Raw genomic sequence first — 20,594 nt, 5'->3', positions numbered from 1 at the left:
GGAATCCCTCACATGCTTCAACATGTACAGTAGGTGTTTATTTGATTTAAAAAAAAAAAAAAAAAAAGGAGCAAAACACCACATCTCGTGCGCGCAGCCCTGATTTGCTGCAGAAACACAGCAGACCCCAAATATTCCCCCCCGCGCCTCCTCCTCCCCCTCTTCCTACTCCGTCTTCCCCCCCCCCCCCCCCCCCCCCCCCCCATCCTTAAATATGCGGCCGGTCCTCCTCTGATGCTACTTGGAGGACCGTCCGAGCGGCTGTGAGGAGGACCGTGCGGGACCAGACCACCACCATGAGGCTCGGGCTCGCCGCGCTGCTGTGCGTCCTCAGCCTCGCGCGCCTGTCGGAGTGCGCGCCTCCGACCTGCTACTCCAGGGCGCTCGGCCTCAGCAAGGAGATCATGACTCTGCTGGAGAGGATACACACCTACCACCGCACGGTAACGCAGACATGACTCCGGCGCGCTGAAACCACCGCAGGTCTGATCTCACCGTGACTGTTTGTTGGGTTGCAGAAAGCGTGCGCTCTGGTTCTTCCCACGATCTTCCTCGACGTGCACGTGAGTAGAAATGCCCTCAGTGATTGAGGGGATTGTGTGTTTTGTGCTTGTGGTCTTATTGAGCTGCTTTATCTCTGAGGGTGGAAGTGTCATACTAGTCTTGGGGCAATAAGGACAATAACTTTTGAACTTTTAAAAAGTGATTACATATTAGATCAAGTCCTATATTTGTTTAATTCTACAGCAATTATTACAATTTTACAAATTTTTGATTTATTAACGTGTCAATCTTGACATTAAAAGGTGCAGAAAAATGTTATTATTAAATGTACCATTCACTTTTATATGTTAGGTTATGTTACATAAAATCAACAACATAAGGACCTATAAGCACTTAGGTTTCAATACATTTAGGAATAATTACTTTTTTCACCACTGTTTAAATATGCTATTGATGCTTTGATTTATTACATGGTACAGTATAATATTCTTATAATAGGAATATAGATCAGCACCAATTGATGTGTGGGTACAGAACCACCTGCTCTTGCTCTCTCATGACATGCTGCCGAAGTAATGTCAGCGTTATTAGTTCATTAGTCCAAAGCATTTTGTTTGAAATAAGTGGTGTAGTTGTCCTTGACAATTTGTAAAATGTAAACAAAAAACAGATCGGAATAGACACAAGTGGAACCCGAAGAGTTATCCTCCGAGCTCACCTAAAGCTGATTCCAGTTGGTGATGTGCCATGTAAAAGTAAATCTCACAATAAGCTTAAATACTTCACTCAGATGACTTTAAAGATTATTTTAAAAAAGATTTCTTCCTCTGTTTGTAGAACTCATGTGTCACTCCCAAATTGCGGGACTTTCTCTACGTGGTGCTGAACCATCCGGACCAGTACTGCCGAGAGCGACCCAGGATGGTGCTGCTGAAGCGCAAAATCCAGAATCTGTACACCATCATCACCAGGATCTGTTATCGGGTGAGATCCTCTGCACACTGTTCCATCTCATCGAACACTTTATGCTGACTGCAGCTTCACCTCATGCGTTTTTGTTCTGCTTCCAGGACTTGGTCTTCTTCACCGATGACTGCGAGGCGATCGACACCGGACACACCCGGCCTTACTACGCAGAGGACAGACTTCAGCTGCTGCAGGAGGACGAGAGATGAGAGACAATAACCTCACTGATATGCACTGGGCTGTAATATCCATAAACCCCCACAGTATGCAGACTGGCTGAGCACGTACAGCAAACACATCATCCTGCAGTGTATCAGATGCAGCATGGACACACAGTACCGCTTCATGCCGTGCTGCAGACTCATGTTAGTGAACATGTGTGGTTTACATTCCGGGAGGGAGGGCTGAACTTTCCACAGGAAATTTGCTGAATGCCAACCATGCCGATGAAAAACCTTGAAATAATAAACCAATAAGAGATGCTTGTGAGCCCTGCTTACTTGCCAGGCCTGATCAAAGCTTCCTGTGCCATTAGGAGAAAAGTGCTGTGTTGTCTTAACCTGTAGTCGGAGCAGCACATCTTAAAGAAGCACTGTGCAGCATGTTGTAAACATCTGAGGAGTTGAACACGGTGATGAATGTTACGTAAGAAATTAATGACTGATGTACTGCCTTCTCGCACTGAGATATACAGTGTTCCTCTTCCTGGGCTTTCTTATGTACACAAAGTTTTATAGAAGGGAGTCATAACTGCTGCTGCTTTAAGACCTTACACAGACTGAATATGACGTTATGAAGCCACCACTGTTTTAGGAATGTTATTTCTATGCAAATAATTATTCAGTATGTTCTACATGTAATAAATCCTGTATTCGTGTATCAGATTTCGCCCCTGTTTTCGGTTAATCCTATTTAAAAAAAAAAAAAAAAAGGTTGTGGCTCATGTCCAATGTGTGGATAGGCAGACTTTCCCTTTTCTGACATTCATATTTCATCACGAGCAGTTTTATTCCCACTTCAACATTCAATTCATTACAGCTAAATTATGTTTTTAGAAACATTTTGTGTTTTTGTGCTAAATCCACTTGAGAAAGTTTTCTATAAATCATAATGATGTAGTGGCTGCATCTTGAAATGTAATCAGTTATGACTAGTTAGGGCTGACATGACTTTCTCCGATCACATTAAGACATCGGGGAAGACTATCACTTTTTTATCGCTGTTGGCAGAAGAGCTATTGGAAGAAATCCTCTACAAACCACACTGAACATGCGTATATTGTGTTCAGTCTCAAATGAGGAAACGTGACTTTTATACAAAACCATGTCAAACAGTTCTTTATTAAAATGCACAGCAAGGAAACCAGTTTCCCAAAATAATTAAAGTCTTGGACAAGATGAATGCCACACAATAGAAGTCAGAAATATAAAACAGATAAAGCGTTGCAAGTAGTGTTGGACATGTCCTCGCACACCCGTGCACATTGAAATGTGGTGCATGTTGAGGTTTGGTGCACGTCAGAGTGCAATAGAAATAGGGGGTTAACAAAGATACGTCAGTGTCAGAAATCTCAAATTCCTGATCTGCTGCAAATCTCGCCAGAGATCTCCCTCTCTCAGCAAAATGTGAAGTCCTGTGTTGGATTTCTCTAAAAAAATGATCATCGTTTGATACTGACTTTTAATTTCTAAGCCTCTAATTAAATTTTAATAAGTGTGTTTTGTCCTTTTGTAATCATTGTGTTGTGCTGTTTGTGCTGTCTTGGGCAGATGTGTCTGATCTGAGTGGGACTTCCCTTATATGCTTGATAACTTAAGAAAAAAAGACAACACAAAAGAGATATAACATACAACTTTAAAACAATCCAGATGATTGGTATTCATTAAAATACATTGGTCTTCTTGCTATAAATGTAAATAATGCCCCACTCATTGATGTAACAGAGGAAAGTATTTGGTGTGGTGGTTCTCTCATCTAAACCACAGTTTTAGTTTGTTCTGTCCCTTTGAGTGATAACCCACACTTACATGAGGCCAACCTGGTATTTTCAAGACTACAACACAGATCTCTCTTTGTAATCTGGGTGTAGCTTATTGTATTATATAGATTTGATGTGCAAAAGGTTGCAAACAAGAAATCTCTTCCCAAGAAAAGTATGACTGGATCTATTGTTTGAGATGAGCTGATCTCAGTACAGCTGATGTCTTTGGAGAAGGTTTGATTGATTAAGTTTAAATGTAAAGCTTTCAAGTTGCACACCCATCTTTAATGAGCTAATACTTGAGAGTTTGGTCTGATTTGGGCCCTGGTGAAGCAAAGCAGCACTCCACCAGTGAAGAAAGCCATGCAGGTGCTGTAGGCCTAAAACTCGGTGCTGCTGAAGAGTTACGGCGAGAAGTGACTGATTGGAAGGATGCAACAACGATAAGCTCTGGTTTGTTCCACGTTCCTGTGATCACAGGAAAAAAGTAATTTCTCCACCAGCAAGAGCAGTAAGGAGCAACTGCAGCCTCCATTGCAACGGCAACCAAGAGTTACAATTGATTGATACCACTGTGTGTGCTTCTTTTATATTTATGCTGCGTATGCTTCAAAGTTTGTATGCCAATTTATACTAATTTAATTGGCACTGTTTTGGTGACTTTTATTTTTGCACAATGACATACATACATATAAGGAAAATGGCTCAGTAACGACCACTGTCGGGCAAATTACTTTTAAAAAGCAATTAGTTATAGTTACTTCCTCAAACTAGTAACTGAGTTAGTAACTAAGTTACATTATTTTAAAAGTAAGTAATTGCTAGGCAAAGCAACTATTGTGTGACTTTAATAAAAGTGTTTAAATATGTCAAAGAATTTGGATCTTCTCTTGATGGAATTTTAAGATGCATTTAAGATGCATTTTCAATTATTTATTATAAAACTGAATATATGTTGATAAATGGACTCTTAATAGAATAAATTAAAAAGAGGAAACGTTACATTATCTATTTTTTTAATGTTGCTGTGTGAAAATATGAGACAAGACACCAATCAAATTTTATTTGTAACTGTAAAATAATATTAAAACACAATAGATGTATAGATGGATGAATGACCAGGGCTCCATGCCTGTTATATCACGTTACGTGATACACTTTGCACCAATATGGTTCTTTCTTTCTGTTGACCAACTGTAAGCTCTGTTGGCTCAGCTAAACTCCAGAGGAGGAGAAACCAAGCTGAAAGCAGTGAATTATAGTAACAGAACCACATCTCATATTATTGTCAGTAACGGTCAGTGGTGACTCGTCATTAGGGGCAGCTGACCAAGCGATTTTTTTTAAAATTTATTTTTTGTTTTTTCACAAATGGGACTTTTTTTTTTGACAAATGGGTCCTCGAGCTCGAGCCCCACTACCACGTCATATCCAAATTGAGAGCTGATTGGCAGCCGCCACTGTTGGCAAGATTGACAGATTGAGGCAGCCATGACAGTTCGGCGATGTCATGCTAACATGTAAAGCTAACATTTGGAAAACAAAACGAATAAAAGTCATTGAAACTTTTTTCTTTCAAAAGAAGAACTACCTTTTTTTTTTTTTTTAAAGTGAACCCTCAGCTTTGGTGAGTAAAAACATATCTTATCAATGTTCCTATATACGCGTGACTGCCCCACGAAGTACCGGTAACAGCAACAATGCTGTAATGCTGGAATAGTTAATTAGTTTGATTACTCGTTACCAAAAAATAGTAATTTATTTCAACTCGTTGGTCCCGTCACCGGTCTTGATGAAAAAGCTCAATTTGATCTCAATATGAATAGATGATGACGTCATTTAGAACGTTTCTGACTGTGACATTGGCAACAATGTATCTTTTTAAATGACGTCATTTAGAACTTTTCTGAGTGGCATTGGCAACAATGTATCGTTTTAAATGACGTTGTTTATTTATTTTAGAATTGTAAGTATTTTAGAATACTTATTGCTTTCTAAAAGTACATAGAATGGTAAATGAATGTATTTTTCAATATATCTGCTACATAACTTTGTGTATTTTGAGTTATGAGGAATTGTTATCATTCATGTTTCACTTCACTGAATGAACAGCTATGAACCACTCCTGCATGACCTGGTACAATAACAAGATATGCAATGTTCTGAAAGATGAATCTGAAAGAGGATTTTAGTAAAAGACAAAAAAAGAACAGAGATATATGAAGAAGCTTCATTATTGACACAAACATGAGAATACTTGCACACCATAGTGTCATTCAAAATCCAGACCTCATCATTCCAAATATTACACCACAATGCTATGATCAAAATCCAGATATTGTCATTCAATAATTCAGTAGTGTCAACGACTGCAGAAATTGTCACAACAGCCATTTTAGCAAAACACTGACTTGGTGAATTGGATATTCATGACAACACCTCAAAACTGTTGAAATGAGTTGAACTATGTGGACTGACAGATTGTAGTATGATGAGAACTAATACTGGACGGTTCCCAGACAATCTGCGTAAATCAGCAAATGATGACATGCACACAGTTATGAACACACATTCATATGCAAATAAAACAGTCACTCCCTTTCCCACCCTTTACCAGAGCAGCCAACAGTGTTCTGCCATTGTTTTTGCCGTCCTGGATCTGACGGGAAAGCAAGCAACTGACAAACCTTTTCGGTCCTGTTTGTGCATCCATCTGCACAACCAGGCATTTTGCCTCATTTGCTGGTGCTGGTTGTCAGTTCAACTTTTTTTTTTGGTTTTCTCCTGTTTGACTACAGGAGAAAGAGAGAGAACACACACGAGAAGAGAGACACAGGTTAGCTGTGTTGGGCATATTATTGTCAGTAACAGTCACAGTGTTGTAACTTTTGGAAAAAGTAATTAGCTAGATTACTTGTTAGTCCAAAAAGGTTCATTGGTCTTCCAAGTTATAATCCAAAACAAAGGTTCATTTCAAAAGACCAGGGAGGTATTTTGTTATTTACCTGACAGTTTCGGCAGCTGTCAGCTGTCTTCTTCAGAGAGTCACGTGACTCTCTGAAGAAGACAGCTGACAGCTGCCGAAACTGTCAGGTAAATAACAAAATACCTCCCTGGTCTTTTGAAATGAACCTTTGTTTTGGATTAGATTACTTGTTACTAAAAATAGTAACACTTTAAGTGACGCTGTCATTATTTTAACGCAGGTACTCCTATCACTGGCAGAAACCCATTGAAAAAGAGTTGTGATGGACTGGCCCAGATGCCCTTTGCCCTTGCCCATTGTTAGCTGACATTGATTGTCAAACCTGCAACCTTGAATTTGGGAAATGGAAGATGAATTGAATGCCTGTTATTGACAATGCAATTAAATGTGGTTTATAGTTATTTCCACTGCTGATCATTGGCTTTGGTATGATGATAGGTTTTTTTTATTGTTGTTGTTTCGTTGCTCCCTTTTCACAGGCGGCGTCACAGCAATTCACTGCAACTGGCACAGTGTGAATCATCTTCCTGTTGTATTTGGGAATCTAACCCAGGCTCCCCAGTCTTAACGCCAAGAATCAACCCCACAAATGCTCAATGGGATTTGTCCACATTCAGGAGTCTGGCAAATCAGGAAAACTCTGAAGTAAGACTGTAAATACTTAAGTAAACATAACTACAGGTATTTCAGGAACATGAAAAAGGCTACCAAAGACTAAAAATGTGTCGGTAGCGTGAGTAAGAACATCAGAGATGCTTACCTATGTTTCTGTGCTAATGACACTGTGTTTTTTCATCTCACAAACGCTGTCATCTCTTATTTCAAATGTTTGCAATAAGAATTTAATGCAGTTTATTCAGACTTGTTGAAGTTCACACTGCTTCTGAAAGACAAAAAAAGCTGAAGCCAAGCTGTGTTGCAAATCAGAATAAGATGTCACAGACAGAAATCAGAAAAGGGCAATCTTACAGACTTTATCAGTACATAAAATTACACGGACATTGAAATCAATACAAACTTGTAGCTTATACAAGATATTGATCACTTCCTAAATGAATATGATAAAACATGGGTTCTTCTTGAAAAAGTCTTCCTTTTCATTCATTATTTTGAATTGAATCAAATTTTGTTTCAACCACCTTCTTACCATCTTAGTGTATGCCACAAACTGTTTTTTTTATCTTTTTTACATGTTGGATAATCTTGGTTACAGAGGTTTACAATTCATAAAAAGATGCAAATACTTCATTCACCACTGTACCCTGTACTCCATGGTTAATCAGACACCATTATCCATTGATACACTTTTATATACCAGTTCCACCTCTTCTGGTGACGTTGGACAGACCTTCACAGCCTGACAGTCTTTGTGACTCATGTCTTTTGCTGTCGCATTTGTACGTACAGAGTTAGATGAAGGAAACAATTACTAAATGGGTTGGTCATTATGTGTCACTAACAATTCATTAGTATGACAGACAACACCGTAACGTCATTTTAGAACAAACATTCATTTTTTTCAAACAACTGTGAGAGCACACTTGGTTTGTTTTTCCAGAAACTGTTTCCAATCCATCTTCCAAATCTCATCTGTCTGTCCTCTTCGTGTCTGTCGGCTCCTGAAGCACAGCAACGCTCTCACTCCGGACACTGGACTGGGAAGTTTGACACTTCTTGTTGAATTCGGCATTGACATTTGCTAGCATAATGCTCCTTATACATTGAGAAATGTTCTGCTGAGGGAGTATGCAGTCTATTCCGCCCTTTAATCGTTTTAACCCTGTCCTCATGTTTTGAATTTCTGCAGCAATGTTTTTATTCATCACATTATTATAGCGGTCAAGTGTGGCATCGTCCACACTGATATTGCACAATGCTGAAAAACAATTAGGCCAACCTTCTGATCAAATTGTGTGAAGTTTGAGGAGGATTGGCGCGTGCACATGAATGCTAGACACTACTTCCTGTTTGGTGGCGGATGATGGAACATGACAGGGCTGCCATGGCCTCGGTGTCTTACGTTTGACCAAGATTTTGACAGCTTTCTTTTTAAGTTATTGTGTGGCCCGACCTTCTGCATCCTATCACATTTATTGGATGATGGTGAAACGAAGCTGCCCGTAGTAGATGTTATAAATGCATTAAAGCAATATAAATATATATCGGGCATGCTGTGGTGCCATTTCACCAGGCACATGACCGTAACATTTCAAAATTTTCTCTACTTCTGATGTGTGTGCCTATTTTCATGCAGGTTTGAGCTCGTTTAGCCCCTCAAAAATGCAGCATTCCATTGTGGGATAATCAATAATTTACTGCATTCCAACACCTCAATATCGGTGTTTGTATCGAATAATGATGCAAAAGGGTGGCAAAGTGTGATAAAAATAAAATACAAACAATTGTGGATTGGTGGGAATTATAAATACAAAATGAAAATATCTACAAATACATTTTGTATTCCATTGTATTTATTTTCATGACATTGTTCAATAAATAATCAAAAGTTGTCAGTAATTTTTTTCTGATCAAACGTTTTCACAGAGGACCGGTTTACCTGCGTCGTGGTCTTTGCTGCCCCCTGGTGTCGAAATTGCCTCACTCCATGAAGATAGGCTGATTGATTTCGGTGCTGGGAGATCATTTAGAAAATAATTATCAAACTTGTTGCAGTTTAGACTGCCCAGACAACTCAGTCTGATCTCAAGTAAGCTCAACCCTTAAATGAAGGCTCACACTGTTTTCCTTTGTTTCAGCGTCAAGTGCTACAAGTACATGATGGAAAAGACATTTAGACGTTTTAGTTTATCACTGTATGCATTTGCTGATTGCTGATTTGATTTCAAAACTTTGTCATTTATATTTCAGTACAAGTTTCTTTGCTGAATTAACTTCACTATACTCAAACATTGCAATCGCATGCAAATCAATCAGAAACAGCAGTTATTTTTAGTAAACACTTTTGGGTGTCTCCAAGGGTGTTGGCTTAGATGAAGTCACATCTGCAAATTCACACAGAACCTTTTAAATAAATGTATTGAACTCAGGCTGAAGGCTTCATCATTTTTAATTTAAGACAAGACAAAAGTGCTGGAAACCACAGTTCTGCTGTTTGCCTGTGGTTACCTGCGATATAAAGCCTGTTGTATTTAAAAAAGTGGACTCACACTCAACAGTTAGCAATATTAATATTCATAATTACGTTCAAAGCTATCATTATATTATCTTGAGGGATTTTTATTGTTGCCTTTAATGTGTTTTATATGTTGTTGTGCTTAACATGACAAACAGGCCTTTGTTTTCTCCAGCTATGATGCGGTGACTTCTTCATTGTCTCCTTTATGAAAGAATGCTTGATCACAGCGAACTTCATGGTGAAATGAAGGTGGAGCAAAGTGCAGCTGGTTTGAAATCGGCGTGGGGACACAGATCAAAGGGCTTTGTAAAACTTTTCGTCACACCCTGTTTCACACATAAACAGTCGTCCGTCAGTGGTTTTTATAATCTGACACACAGGCTGATGACAGTCGTGATCAGGTTTCCATGTGCACACGACAGCAACATTTTTAACATCTCTGCTTGTTGATTCATAAAGAGAGCGATTCAATAAGGACAGATTTAAAGACAGGAACCACAAAACTGTCAAGCTGCTTTTATCTGATTGATTTATTGATTGCTTTCAAAACACATGATACGATTGTCCTCCCTCCCATGTACCACACCTCTTAGGCTATAATTTGATTTCTAATAAAAGGCAAATGACTTTTGGTGTGGCTGTCTTCAAGAACATACTGTTCAGCAAGCAAAGAGCTCCATTGTTTGTCTTTCATACTGGATTTGCATATTAATGGTTTGTTGTTTTTCCTGTTTACTACTTTAGGTCTGCAGGCTTTTACATAATAATGTTATGCCTTCCTGGTTCACAGATCTCGGGCAGCATCCAGGAAAGATGAAGATGTTCTGTACCACCTCTCATGAAGACTCATGTACCAGACTCTGAGTGGCTGTGCAGCTGAGGTAGGACCATCCATTCACTGCTGGGGCTTCAAGCTTTGTGCATCTGCAGAGAGTATGACATTGCTGCGTTCTCTCAGGTGTCAGCGCTCGGGGCAAAACCACAGGTGCAGGAAACATTTTTGGCATTACTGCAATAGGAGATTTTATAACAGTGTGATTGACAGGAGGTGATTAAGATGTGTGTAGCTCCCTTTGCTTATAGTTTATTTACAGTATCTGTTAGCAACCATTGTCTCCTGGGAGTTCTGTATTTGCACAATAATGTGGGACATCCCTGAGAAGATTTGACTGCTGCTAAACTCTGCATCATAAATTGACCACAGACATTTTATTCCTACACACTCAGAGGCCTGGTGGCTTTGGTTCATATCATTTATATCATATTGACAGCCAAATAGCTCTGTGAGAGGCAGAGCAGCATTTAAATGCATAAAAGATTTTAAACTTCTGAAAAGTTTGAAATCTGACAGTCATGACTTTTAGGGGAATTAATAATGTGTGTGTGTATATATATATATATATATATATATATATATATATATATATATATATATATATATATATATATATATATATATATATATATATATATATATATATATGTAACAAATTATATTGGAAAAGGTAAAGCTGAGCAAAATCATACACATTAATAACTTTTTTTTAAAAGTGTATTTGGGTTCTTAGTGGAGTAGATTTGAAGAGCCAGTCTTCTTCTCATGCTGCAGTGTATCTGTGCAGGCGTATCCTGACTTGACACACTGTCATAATGTGACATAGTTTCACCTCTGCTGCACATCTGATATATTTTGATGTGCTATTTGTTTACCTGTCATTATATTTTATTATTTACTAAACCTCTCATGTGAACTGCAGGGGTGGAAATAGTGTGTTGTGATTGGACAAGTTAAAGGGGCATCTAAACTGTAATGCAATGAAAATATCTTGGATCTATTCAGCATGAACTGAAAAATACACTTTTTTTCTTTTGATTCTTTACTGTTTTAGCTTTTTTGTTTTAGTTTTATCATTCAAATGATTAATACATAATATTACAGTGTTGGAATATTTCACAAAGTCAGAGTTTATTTTTTTCTCTTTTATTTATTTATGTTTTATTAATTTACATTGTCAGATAAAATGTGAGAACTAGTGGAAACAAATGGAAACAAGGAAATGTATTTTTTTAGGCACATGTACAAAGAATTTTTTCAACCATAGTATATTTTGGTCCATCAGTAGAAGGTTGCTGGAGACTTCTGACACAGACGTCCCCTGACATTCTCGTTATTTTAATGAAACCCAATATTTTCACTTACCCTAAAAAAGAGTAACTAATTGAAAAATACTACTACCACTGCCATTATGACTAATGATAATAATAATAATAAAATAGAGTCGTAAAAATCATACCACTCTACCTAATGGTTTTTCGAATCGCCTGCAGATTAGTTGTGATCCATGTTGCAATAATCCCTGTTTCGGCGTTTCAGCGCTCCTTCAGCTCTGAAGGCCTCCCAGCTTATTAACTCAGCTTTGCGCAGACACCCAGCGCCAGCCAGCAGCATGTGGCGCTCAGTGCGCTTATAAAGCCTAATTGCTGTGCTTATTAATCATCATTACAGGGCCCGCAGAATCCACTCTCTTTTAAGGCCAAAAGTGAGCACGGGGCGCTTAAACGGCAGGCGGCCAGGTAATTGAACTAGTTTATGTCCTGTGACACTGCACCAAAAAACGCTCAACGCCGCGCAGTAAAACGCGCAACTTTGCCCAGGGGTGACAGTAATCATTCTCTGCTTTGTTGAAATGAATTCCCTTGTAAAGGACACATCGCAAACCTCCCTGCACATTAAAGTCCCACCGATTGCATTTTGCGATGCCGTCATGTTTACGAGCCTCTCAGGCAATTTTCCATCACATTTAAGCGCTTTTATTGCATCTTAAAAGAAATGTTGCCTCATTAGTGCACATAAGAAAATGTTTCCCCTCCTCTTCTCGGTTTCCATTAGATGACTGGCACTGGCACACTCTCTGCGCGCTGGTTGCAATAATTACCCTGCTCAGTAAATCTGCGGATGCAGGCCTGTGTTTTAAAGTTCTACATACGAAAGTCCTCCTCAGTGCTCTGTCGTTCCCTGAAATGACTCTGATACCCAGGAGGGTCACTGGAGGACTCCTCACACTGGGAAACAAATACATTTAAATTAATATTTAATATTCTAAAGTGGGGTTATTCGCACCCGTTACGCACGCAGACGACACTGCTGCCCCCTAGTGGACTTTGTAAAAGTCAACCGGGCACATCTGTCACCTAATTTAATAAGTTCATAACTATTCGGTTTGCGTCCAGATAGGCTTTGACTCAGCTTCATTTGAATACAAATGAAGCTGAGTCAACGTCGTCCCTTCACATGCACAATAATCATTATATCATCCTTCCATTGCGCCAGAAGAAGGAAATAAAACTCAAACACGAATTTCAATAGGAAATATAATTAATAAATGCATTCTTTTTTCCACTTTCAAGCTATTACAGGTGTATTAATGAATTAATGTTGCACTATGTGATAAAAGAAATAAATCAAATCTTGTTTTAAGCTGCGGGATTCAGTTTGGGGCGGACACCGAAGAACCAGCTGTTGACGAGATGAGTGTAACCAAGGTGACATTTCCAACCCAATAATAATATTTAATGTTGCCAATGAAAACTGGAGAAATCCTCTTGAAGAAAGTAAATTAATTTTTGTATATGATAGAGAGACATGGCCTCTTTGTTTTAGCACTTTAAGGTAATTTCACGGTTTTAACTCTTGGTGGGACAGTGAGCGATCCACTGTTTTCTACACTATTTTATATATTTCTTCTGAAATCCATCATCTTTAGCCTCCTCCTCGCTGATTAAATCACGTATTTCCATCTTCTCCTTTCTTCTGGACTCTGGCTGTGTGAGTGTCCCAGAACAGCCTGGAATATTCCTGTGAAGTCCACATGAGAACATCTGGTTCTGCGCAGCGCGCAGCTCTTTATTGCCCTTTTCAGTATCGACAGCCGCAAGAAATTGGTGTTGATGTCTATCTCTGAGGCCTGATTTATACCATGCATGCTGCATTATTAATCGGCGGTCTGTTTGAATCTGGATTTTCGGTGCTTCATGCAGGCCTGCAGCTTCAGGAAAGAAAAAAAAAACTGAATGGCAAATAGGTAAAAAAGAATATTAGCTTCATTTTGAATGTAAAATTATTTTTTTTATTACGTTTGGGATCTCTTAAACTATTCGGAATGTTGGTGTAATTTTAATGATATTTCAACAATTTAACCTCTTCCACGCCTTTCAACATTTTCATCAGTTCATTATCAAAAAAAAAAGATTCAGTGTCTTATCTTATTGATCATGTACTGTTTTTTATCACCATAAAAAGTGTATTTATTGAGCCCAAACCAGGCAGACTTTACAACTTAGACCAGAATCAACAGTTTATAGTATTTTACATTGTTGGATTGTTTTTGTGAGGTCTGTAAAATGTCACTCCTATTCTGAACAGAAGGTGGTGGTGTGGGGTTGAAAGGAAAGTCGTGCTTTTGCAGATTTTCATGAACTTTAAAATAGGAAAAGTAACTTTTATAATAACTGGGCAATATTTAGGGAAATGCTTGTAGTTTTTGTATTCAAGTTATAATTAGTAAAAGTGATATTTAATCGGGAAACACATGTAAAAAAATGTTTTTAATTGATTTTAAAAAATGGATAAACTTCGTGGTTCATATAATAAATGAGTTGGTTGTAAATGTGAAAAATAACCAAAATTTTCCTTCTGTATTAACAGCCAAACAAGCTTTATACAAACTGAGTTTAGTTTGTTTAAATAGTTTTTGCCCAAATAACTCAGATGATCCGCAGAATAAAAAGAAAATAAGAAAAAAATGCACTGTAACGTGAAAAGTGGTCAAAAGAAGGGGAAAAAGTTTAATTTGAGGTCATGTGAAGTGAACAAGTGGATATGTTTTTAAATTCCTACCACTAAACACATCATCAGATTGATCTGTATCCCAAAAATGTTGAGATTTGATGCCAGTTCTTTGAGACGTACCTGGGAAGTCTAAAAGCTTTAAGTCCTTTTCTTTAACCATCACTTATCCGAGGCGGCTCCTAATAACCCTTTTTTCTTTTCTTGGGGATCAAGGGGTTTTACTGCCGAGTCAAACTGCCTCCTGTGATCTTTTGGATGATATAAACAAGTGACTTTTGTTTTCTGTTTGGCTCTTGGCAAGTCTGAGAGCTGAGGGACAAAGGAGTGAAAGAGTTTAAAAGAGTGGACTGATCCCCTTTGGCTCCTTTGTGTCAAGTTTCTCCTCTTTTCAGATAGAGCGATCATCCGTGTGATTTAAACTTATTGTCAGGGATTATGTATTAATTCGGGCCTCATGGATAAATCTGAGCAGGGATTATCCGAGGAAGAGACATCAAATAGCCTAAACAAAACAGTATGAATTCAACTTAAGTCCTCGGGAAAATATCCCAAACATGTATTATTACAAAACTTTGGAGGAGAGTTTAGCCAAAACGCACGTGTCTCTGAGAGTACCTGGGTAGATAAAGTGTGCGATGGAGGACAGCAGCTTTTTCAGAGCCGAGGAGGAAATGTGTGCGCTCTGAGGAGAAGTGTTGCCCGTCCCAGTCCCCCGTTGACATTTTAGGAATGATAAAAGTTCCGCCTTGCCTGGAGCTACAGCCTCGCTGGAGCCGGCCTCTGTCTGCGGCAGATTGCCTTTGCTCATTACAGCAATTATTTTACTCGAGTTTAACCCCTGCCTGAATGGCAGGGAAGTCAGGAGAAAGCCTTTAAAACTGCTGTGGAGTGGCCTGTAATTTCCCCCTCCTATCTGATCCCTGTTTTGTCATTTGAGTCTTCCTGATGGCACCAAACGACTCCTGCTTCATGCGCCACAACAATGCAACATGTTTATATGTGGATTGGCACATGGGCCCCTAACACCCTGCCTCCTCCGTAATGGGGTGTCACCTGGCTCATTTTACACCTTTAACACACATAATGACACTCTGCCGGATTGTTTACGAGCAATTTAGCCCAGAGTGACAATCTCCAATATTTATCGGTGCGTTTTGAAGTCAGCACAACTGGTTGTCCCCCCCTCCCCTCCCCTATCTCCACCCCTAAACTCTCCTGGCGCCAACAAAGTCTAGGTTAGTTGTCTCAAAAGCAATAAGCGACAGCTGTAGGAATACGTTCCAACAAATAACATGTGACAAGTTTAAATTCAAGGCTGGGATCTGTGGCCAAAAATGCGACAGCTTCAATTAAAAAGAAAAAAAAAAAAACAAAAAAACATGACGCACTGAAACTATGGTTTTTAGTCTGCTCAGTGACCTTAAAAAACAGAGTATTTAAATCATGCTGTCATCAGACTTGTCTGTAGATTTTAACACGTTCCTAATAAGCACGTTCATTACTTGCCTTAGGTTTTTTTTTTTTTTTTTTTTTTTTAAATCAATTGCAAGTCATTTATCCAAAGATGTCCAGGAACATTTTAAACGTCAACACGGTTTGACATCACCTCTAAAGAAAAACCAGAGAATTACCTAATGTCTAAAGCTGGTCTCAGTCTATTTTTAAGCCTCATTATTCTAAAGCATCTGAGAATGTTCAACTTTGGCGCAACAGTCAGTCAAAACGGACAATTTTTTTTTCATGAAAAAGAATAAACAATTTATTGTTAAGTTATGTCACAAATATATTCATAATATAAATGAGGATATTCTTCAAATATACATTATTTTACAGTACACACATCCCTTCCGAAGGGAATCAATCCGACAACAGACAGTGCTGTTATTATTTTTTTAAAGAAAAAAGAAGAAAAAGAAGAAGGAAAAAAAAAAAGAAAAGTTGTGGTTCTGCAAACTCACAAAGAGCACTCGTTGACACTGGATTCGGTAACCCATTAGTTACGCACTGATATGAATGCAGAAAGGAATGATCTGGGTTTTGTGGGAGCAAACTAATGCTGATAGGCCAGAGTTGACCCTTTAACTGGCTGTGAGCAGCCTTGGAGAAGTGGGATGTCTTGGACACTCTGGGGCGCTCAGCTTCACTGTCCATATACTTTAAAGTCCATTCATGAGGCTACTGGCACTAAAGTCTGTCTTCCGAGTCTGCACCGCGAAAATATCCACCTTAAAGTCATTTAGTGTCACACTCAACTTATTTATTTTTTCCCAAAATGAAATCTTAAATTTTCATGTTTTTTTTTTTCTATTTAAAAACTGATTTAAGTCTCCAGATGATGTGATTCTGAGCTGGATTGTTTCTGCGGTGTGTGAACTTACTGGAGAGGTCAAGAGAAGTGGATTAACTTCAAAGGTCCTCTGAAGCGGGCCTGTTTGGAGGTTTTGACCCCCCTGTCCAGCTCTGACACTGACCTCACCACCAGGATGATTCTTAACTTGTACAGTGTCGCCTCGCCAGACCCAGGGCCCTGCTTTCTCTCTGGAGCCCCCGCTCATAAAGTAGTCTTACCCCCTTGTTTCCCACTGCGCGATGCCCCTCGTCCTCCGGCCCTGCATCAAGCAAGGTGGTACATACTGTATCCGACATGAGCGGCGTACAGTCCGACGGGAGAAACCGGCAGCGAGTGCCTCTGGAACGGATGCGAACCGGCGTAGGACGCGGGGACGTGAGCGCCGAGAGGAAAGGAAATCCCGAAGGCTGGCGGCAGCATGGGCTTCGCTGCCATTTTCAGTTTTTCCAGTTCTGCCTCTTGCAGGCGCTTGGCTTTGGCTCTCCTGTTCTGAAACCAGATTTTAACCTGGGTCTCCGTCAAGTTGAGGGAACTGGAGAACTCTGCGCGCTCGGCGATGGAAAGGTACTGCTTCTGGCGGAACTTTCTCTCCAGGGCCAGCAGCTGGGACGTGGTGAAGGGGGTCCGGGGCTTTCTGTTCGTCTTGTGTTTGCGCAGTGGGCACGCGGGGGGACTCAGTCTTCCTGCGAGGAGGCAAAATGCTTTCATTAAAAAGACTGATTTGAAAAATGCAGCAGATGCGTAAAAACACAACGACAGGGGGAAAATCTTTATAACTGAAATCGTATACATTTCACCAACTTTAAAATATTGTAATTGGTGTATATGCTGTTCATTTGATCTATGACTTTGATAACAAATGTCAAACTTACTCGGAGGTGTGGGAGAAAAACGAGGACTCTGTATCCACGAAGTCCTCTCTTTACAGCCGGGGCTCTCGGGTTTAATCAGCACGTCCTCCGGCATGTTCATGATGTCTCCCACCGAAAAGGAAGAACTCATCTGTAGCCCGGGAACTGCAGTATCCAGACTACCGTAAGAGCCCACGCGCGCTCCTTTCCCCACGGCTTGCGACGACCCGGCCGCGTCCGGGGATGGCACCTCTCTGCTGGGCTTCCTGTCAGCCATCAGAGCCTCCACGCTGAACGGCAGGATCGCCACTTTGGGCTTCCCGGTGTCCTCCCCGGGGCCCAGGCTGGTCTGCATGTCGCCTCTGTTGACGAGCACCGAGCGCGGAGAGAGATCTTCGGTCTTCAAAGCAGTCCCGGCTGACATGGTGGTCGATGGGGCCATACAGGTCGGGCCGGCTCGGCTGACGGGGACTGGGGGGACGTAAAACTCTCCTGGGGTGTTGTGGGAATGGCTGCTCGGCGAGTTTGCTGCGATGCGCCTTAAGGTGACGGTATCCTCATGTTTATGTGGCCAAAATTGGGAGAGCAGGGCTGTGATAAGGCGGACTCGCAGAGGGAGGCGGCCAATCAGGGCGCAGATGGGCCGGGCTGTGTGTGAGGAGGATGGGGGTATGGTGGCAGCGCGAGGAGGGGGGGGGGGGGGGGGCAACAATAATTACATTTTATAACAACCATCTTTAGATAAACATAAACACACACAACTGCAATGGATCGCATTTTCATCAAGAATAACTCCTCCAAATATTATCTCAAAGTTTGATAAAACAGTTTTACAGTCAGATGCAAGTCTCCGCTGTTATTAATTTCTTTGTTTGTTAGGATTTTTCTTTGAACTTTCTTTCCCCCCGGTTTTAAACATTTTGACAGGATCCACATCCACATTTGACTTTTGTCCACCGGCCCATGCGGCCAGAGTGAGTTTGAGGAGCCGCACAACACTTTTAACGACGCGCCCCTCGCCGCGCGCTGTTTATTGATGGCTGCGGGACTCTAATCAGATTGAAACACTCAGACCCTCGCAGTCATTTGGGGGTAATTATGGGGCTTGGGGGAGGGATCACTCGGATTTTTTTCTCTCTCTCTCTCACCCCCCCTCCTTTCTTTGACTACAACCATTAAAGTCAAAAATTATGTGCGAGGGGAGGAGGCGGCGTGGAGCCAATGGAGAGGTTCAACCCAGAAGTGTCGTGGTGATTTACCTGTCCGCCGATGGTTCCCTCTCATTATCTGCACCGCCTGTAAACTGGATTGTTTTACTGTTGTCGCCTCTAGGAATTATGTCAACGATTCTGTACATTTGGAGTACGGAAAAGGTACATCGAATATCCCTCACTGGATAGGTACACGCTTTATTTTTTCCTTAATTTCATAAAGTGCTTTCCCCCCCTTTTCAGTCCATTTAAATTGACTTCACAAATCTCGGGAGTGGAAATAGATCAGGCCCACCTTTTCTCTGCGGTGCAGTCCGTTCTCAGGATACAGTCTGCGTCGCTAATTGCCAGGCATAAACAATCTGTCACGATTTGTCAGTGTCTCTAATGGGCAGACAAGTTATGTTGTTTTTAGGCGCCAGCAGCGGCCCGATCAAAGCGCGCCACTTTAGGGAGACTATTGAAGGAGTTGAACCCGCACCGAGAGAGCAGCACCGCCTCCTCCTCTGTCCGCCCTAGCCCAGGGACACTGAGCCATTCAGCCTGAAAAATTAGCTTTTTTCTCAGCCGATCGCACGCTATTTCCATCTATTCAAATGAGCGCCGCGGTCGTGTAATAGTAGGCTCCTCAGAGGAAAAAGGTCAGCGCCCACCGGTTCCTCTCAGCTGAATAGGATTCCTCTGCGCCAGTGTTTCCCGAGAGATACACTGATCTGTGCGGGATGTGCTGATGTGTGGATCATAAGTGAAAATCACCAGAGAGTGGTTTGGGACTCCGCCTAAAAACATGAATAAAGTTCCTTCAATATGTCATTGCTGGACCAAAAATAGTTTGATTATTTTTCTTGCACAGGGTAAAGTAGTTTTAGTTTTTGTCTGCGTGTTTATGTAATAACCATACACACACATATATATAATGTGTGTGTGTTTGTATTTTTTTTATCACAAGGGTGAGAGGACAAAACTACTTCATCCCTATATTTAATTTATGGACTCCTGCAAGAACTGTACTTAATACATTATTAATATTTATAATTCTATTTATTGTCATGCATAAGGATGTATAAAATATTTATATTTATCTTTCCATCTATTGATCTATGTTGACTGTCATTTTCTACATTACATTTAAGCATTTGGAGTGTTGTTTCCATCAACGTTAGTTCCCTGACACAACAGGTAGTTCCGGTTGTTTCCCTCACACACTTTCATATTCAAATAGAGGCCGCAGGTCTCCTTCAGTGCTTTCTAGATCAGATAAGAGGCATGAAAAACCCAACACAGACATATTCATTTATGTTTCCTCAACGCCTGTGTGTGTATGTGTGTGTGTGTGTGTGTGTGTGTGTGTGTGTGTGTGTGTGTGTGTGTGTCGTAAAGCGGCTGGTAAACACAAACAGGCACACATGAGACGCATTAACCTGGTCCCATTTTTTCACAGACGCTTTTTCATGAATCAGTCCTCCAAATGAAACATATTAACGATTGTGCGTATTATTCAGCTTGCAGATTGGAATTATTAATCATTTTATGAAATAATAAAAAAAAAACCTGCACATCCTATATTTCTTTAATAAAATAATCTTTCTAACATAAAGTGCGAAGCACTCATTAACAGCGCTATCTTCTCCACACGCGGCCATTTTTCACCCCCCATCACTGAACCCGGCTGTTTGGCTGTGATCTCAGGCAGAAACCGATTTTAATGAACCTACATTTAACCTGATTGTGGTCTCCGGTTGTTGCGGTGTCATTGTTTC

General features: G+C 40.4%; 2 protein-coding genes across 2 annotated transcripts; one reads left to right on the top strand and one right to left on the bottom strand.

Annotated features, from left to right (window-relative positions):
* The first annotated feature begins 222 nt into the window (after positions 1-222).
* cytl1 (cytokine like 1) lies at positions 223-2,421 on the top strand. Its single transcript, XM_030092831.1, has 4 exons — positions 223-443; positions 519-563; positions 1,342-1,488; positions 1,575-2,421. The coding sequence occupies exons 1-4, from the start codon at positions 297-299 to the stop codon at positions 1,677-1,679; spliced, it is 444 nt and encodes a 147-aa protein (XP_029948691.1). The 5' UTR covers positions 223-296; the 3' UTR covers positions 1,680-2,421.
* A 14,228-nt stretch (positions 2,422-16,649) lies between these two features.
* Positions 16,650-18,065, bottom strand: msx1a (muscle segment homeobox 1a). Its single transcript, XM_030091846.1, has 2 exons — positions 17,645-18,065; positions 16,650-17,455 (listed from the first exon to the last, which is right to left on the bottom strand). Exons 1-2 carry the CDS (start codon positions 18,063-18,065, stop codon positions 17,037-17,039), a joined length of 840 nt encoding a protein of 279 aa, XP_029947706.1. The 3' UTR covers positions 16,650-17,036.
* Between the last annotated feature and the right edge of the window lie 2,529 nt (positions 18,066-20,594).

Source organism: Salarias fasciatus, chromosome 5, assembly GCF_902148845.1.
Source record: "Salarias fasciatus chromosome 5, fSalaFa1.1, whole genome shotgun sequence".
Classification (NCBI taxonomy): domain Eukaryota; kingdom Metazoa; phylum Chordata; class Actinopteri; order Blenniiformes; family Blenniidae; genus Salarias; species Salarias fasciatus.
This window is presented reverse-complemented; position numbering and strand designations above follow the sequence as displayed.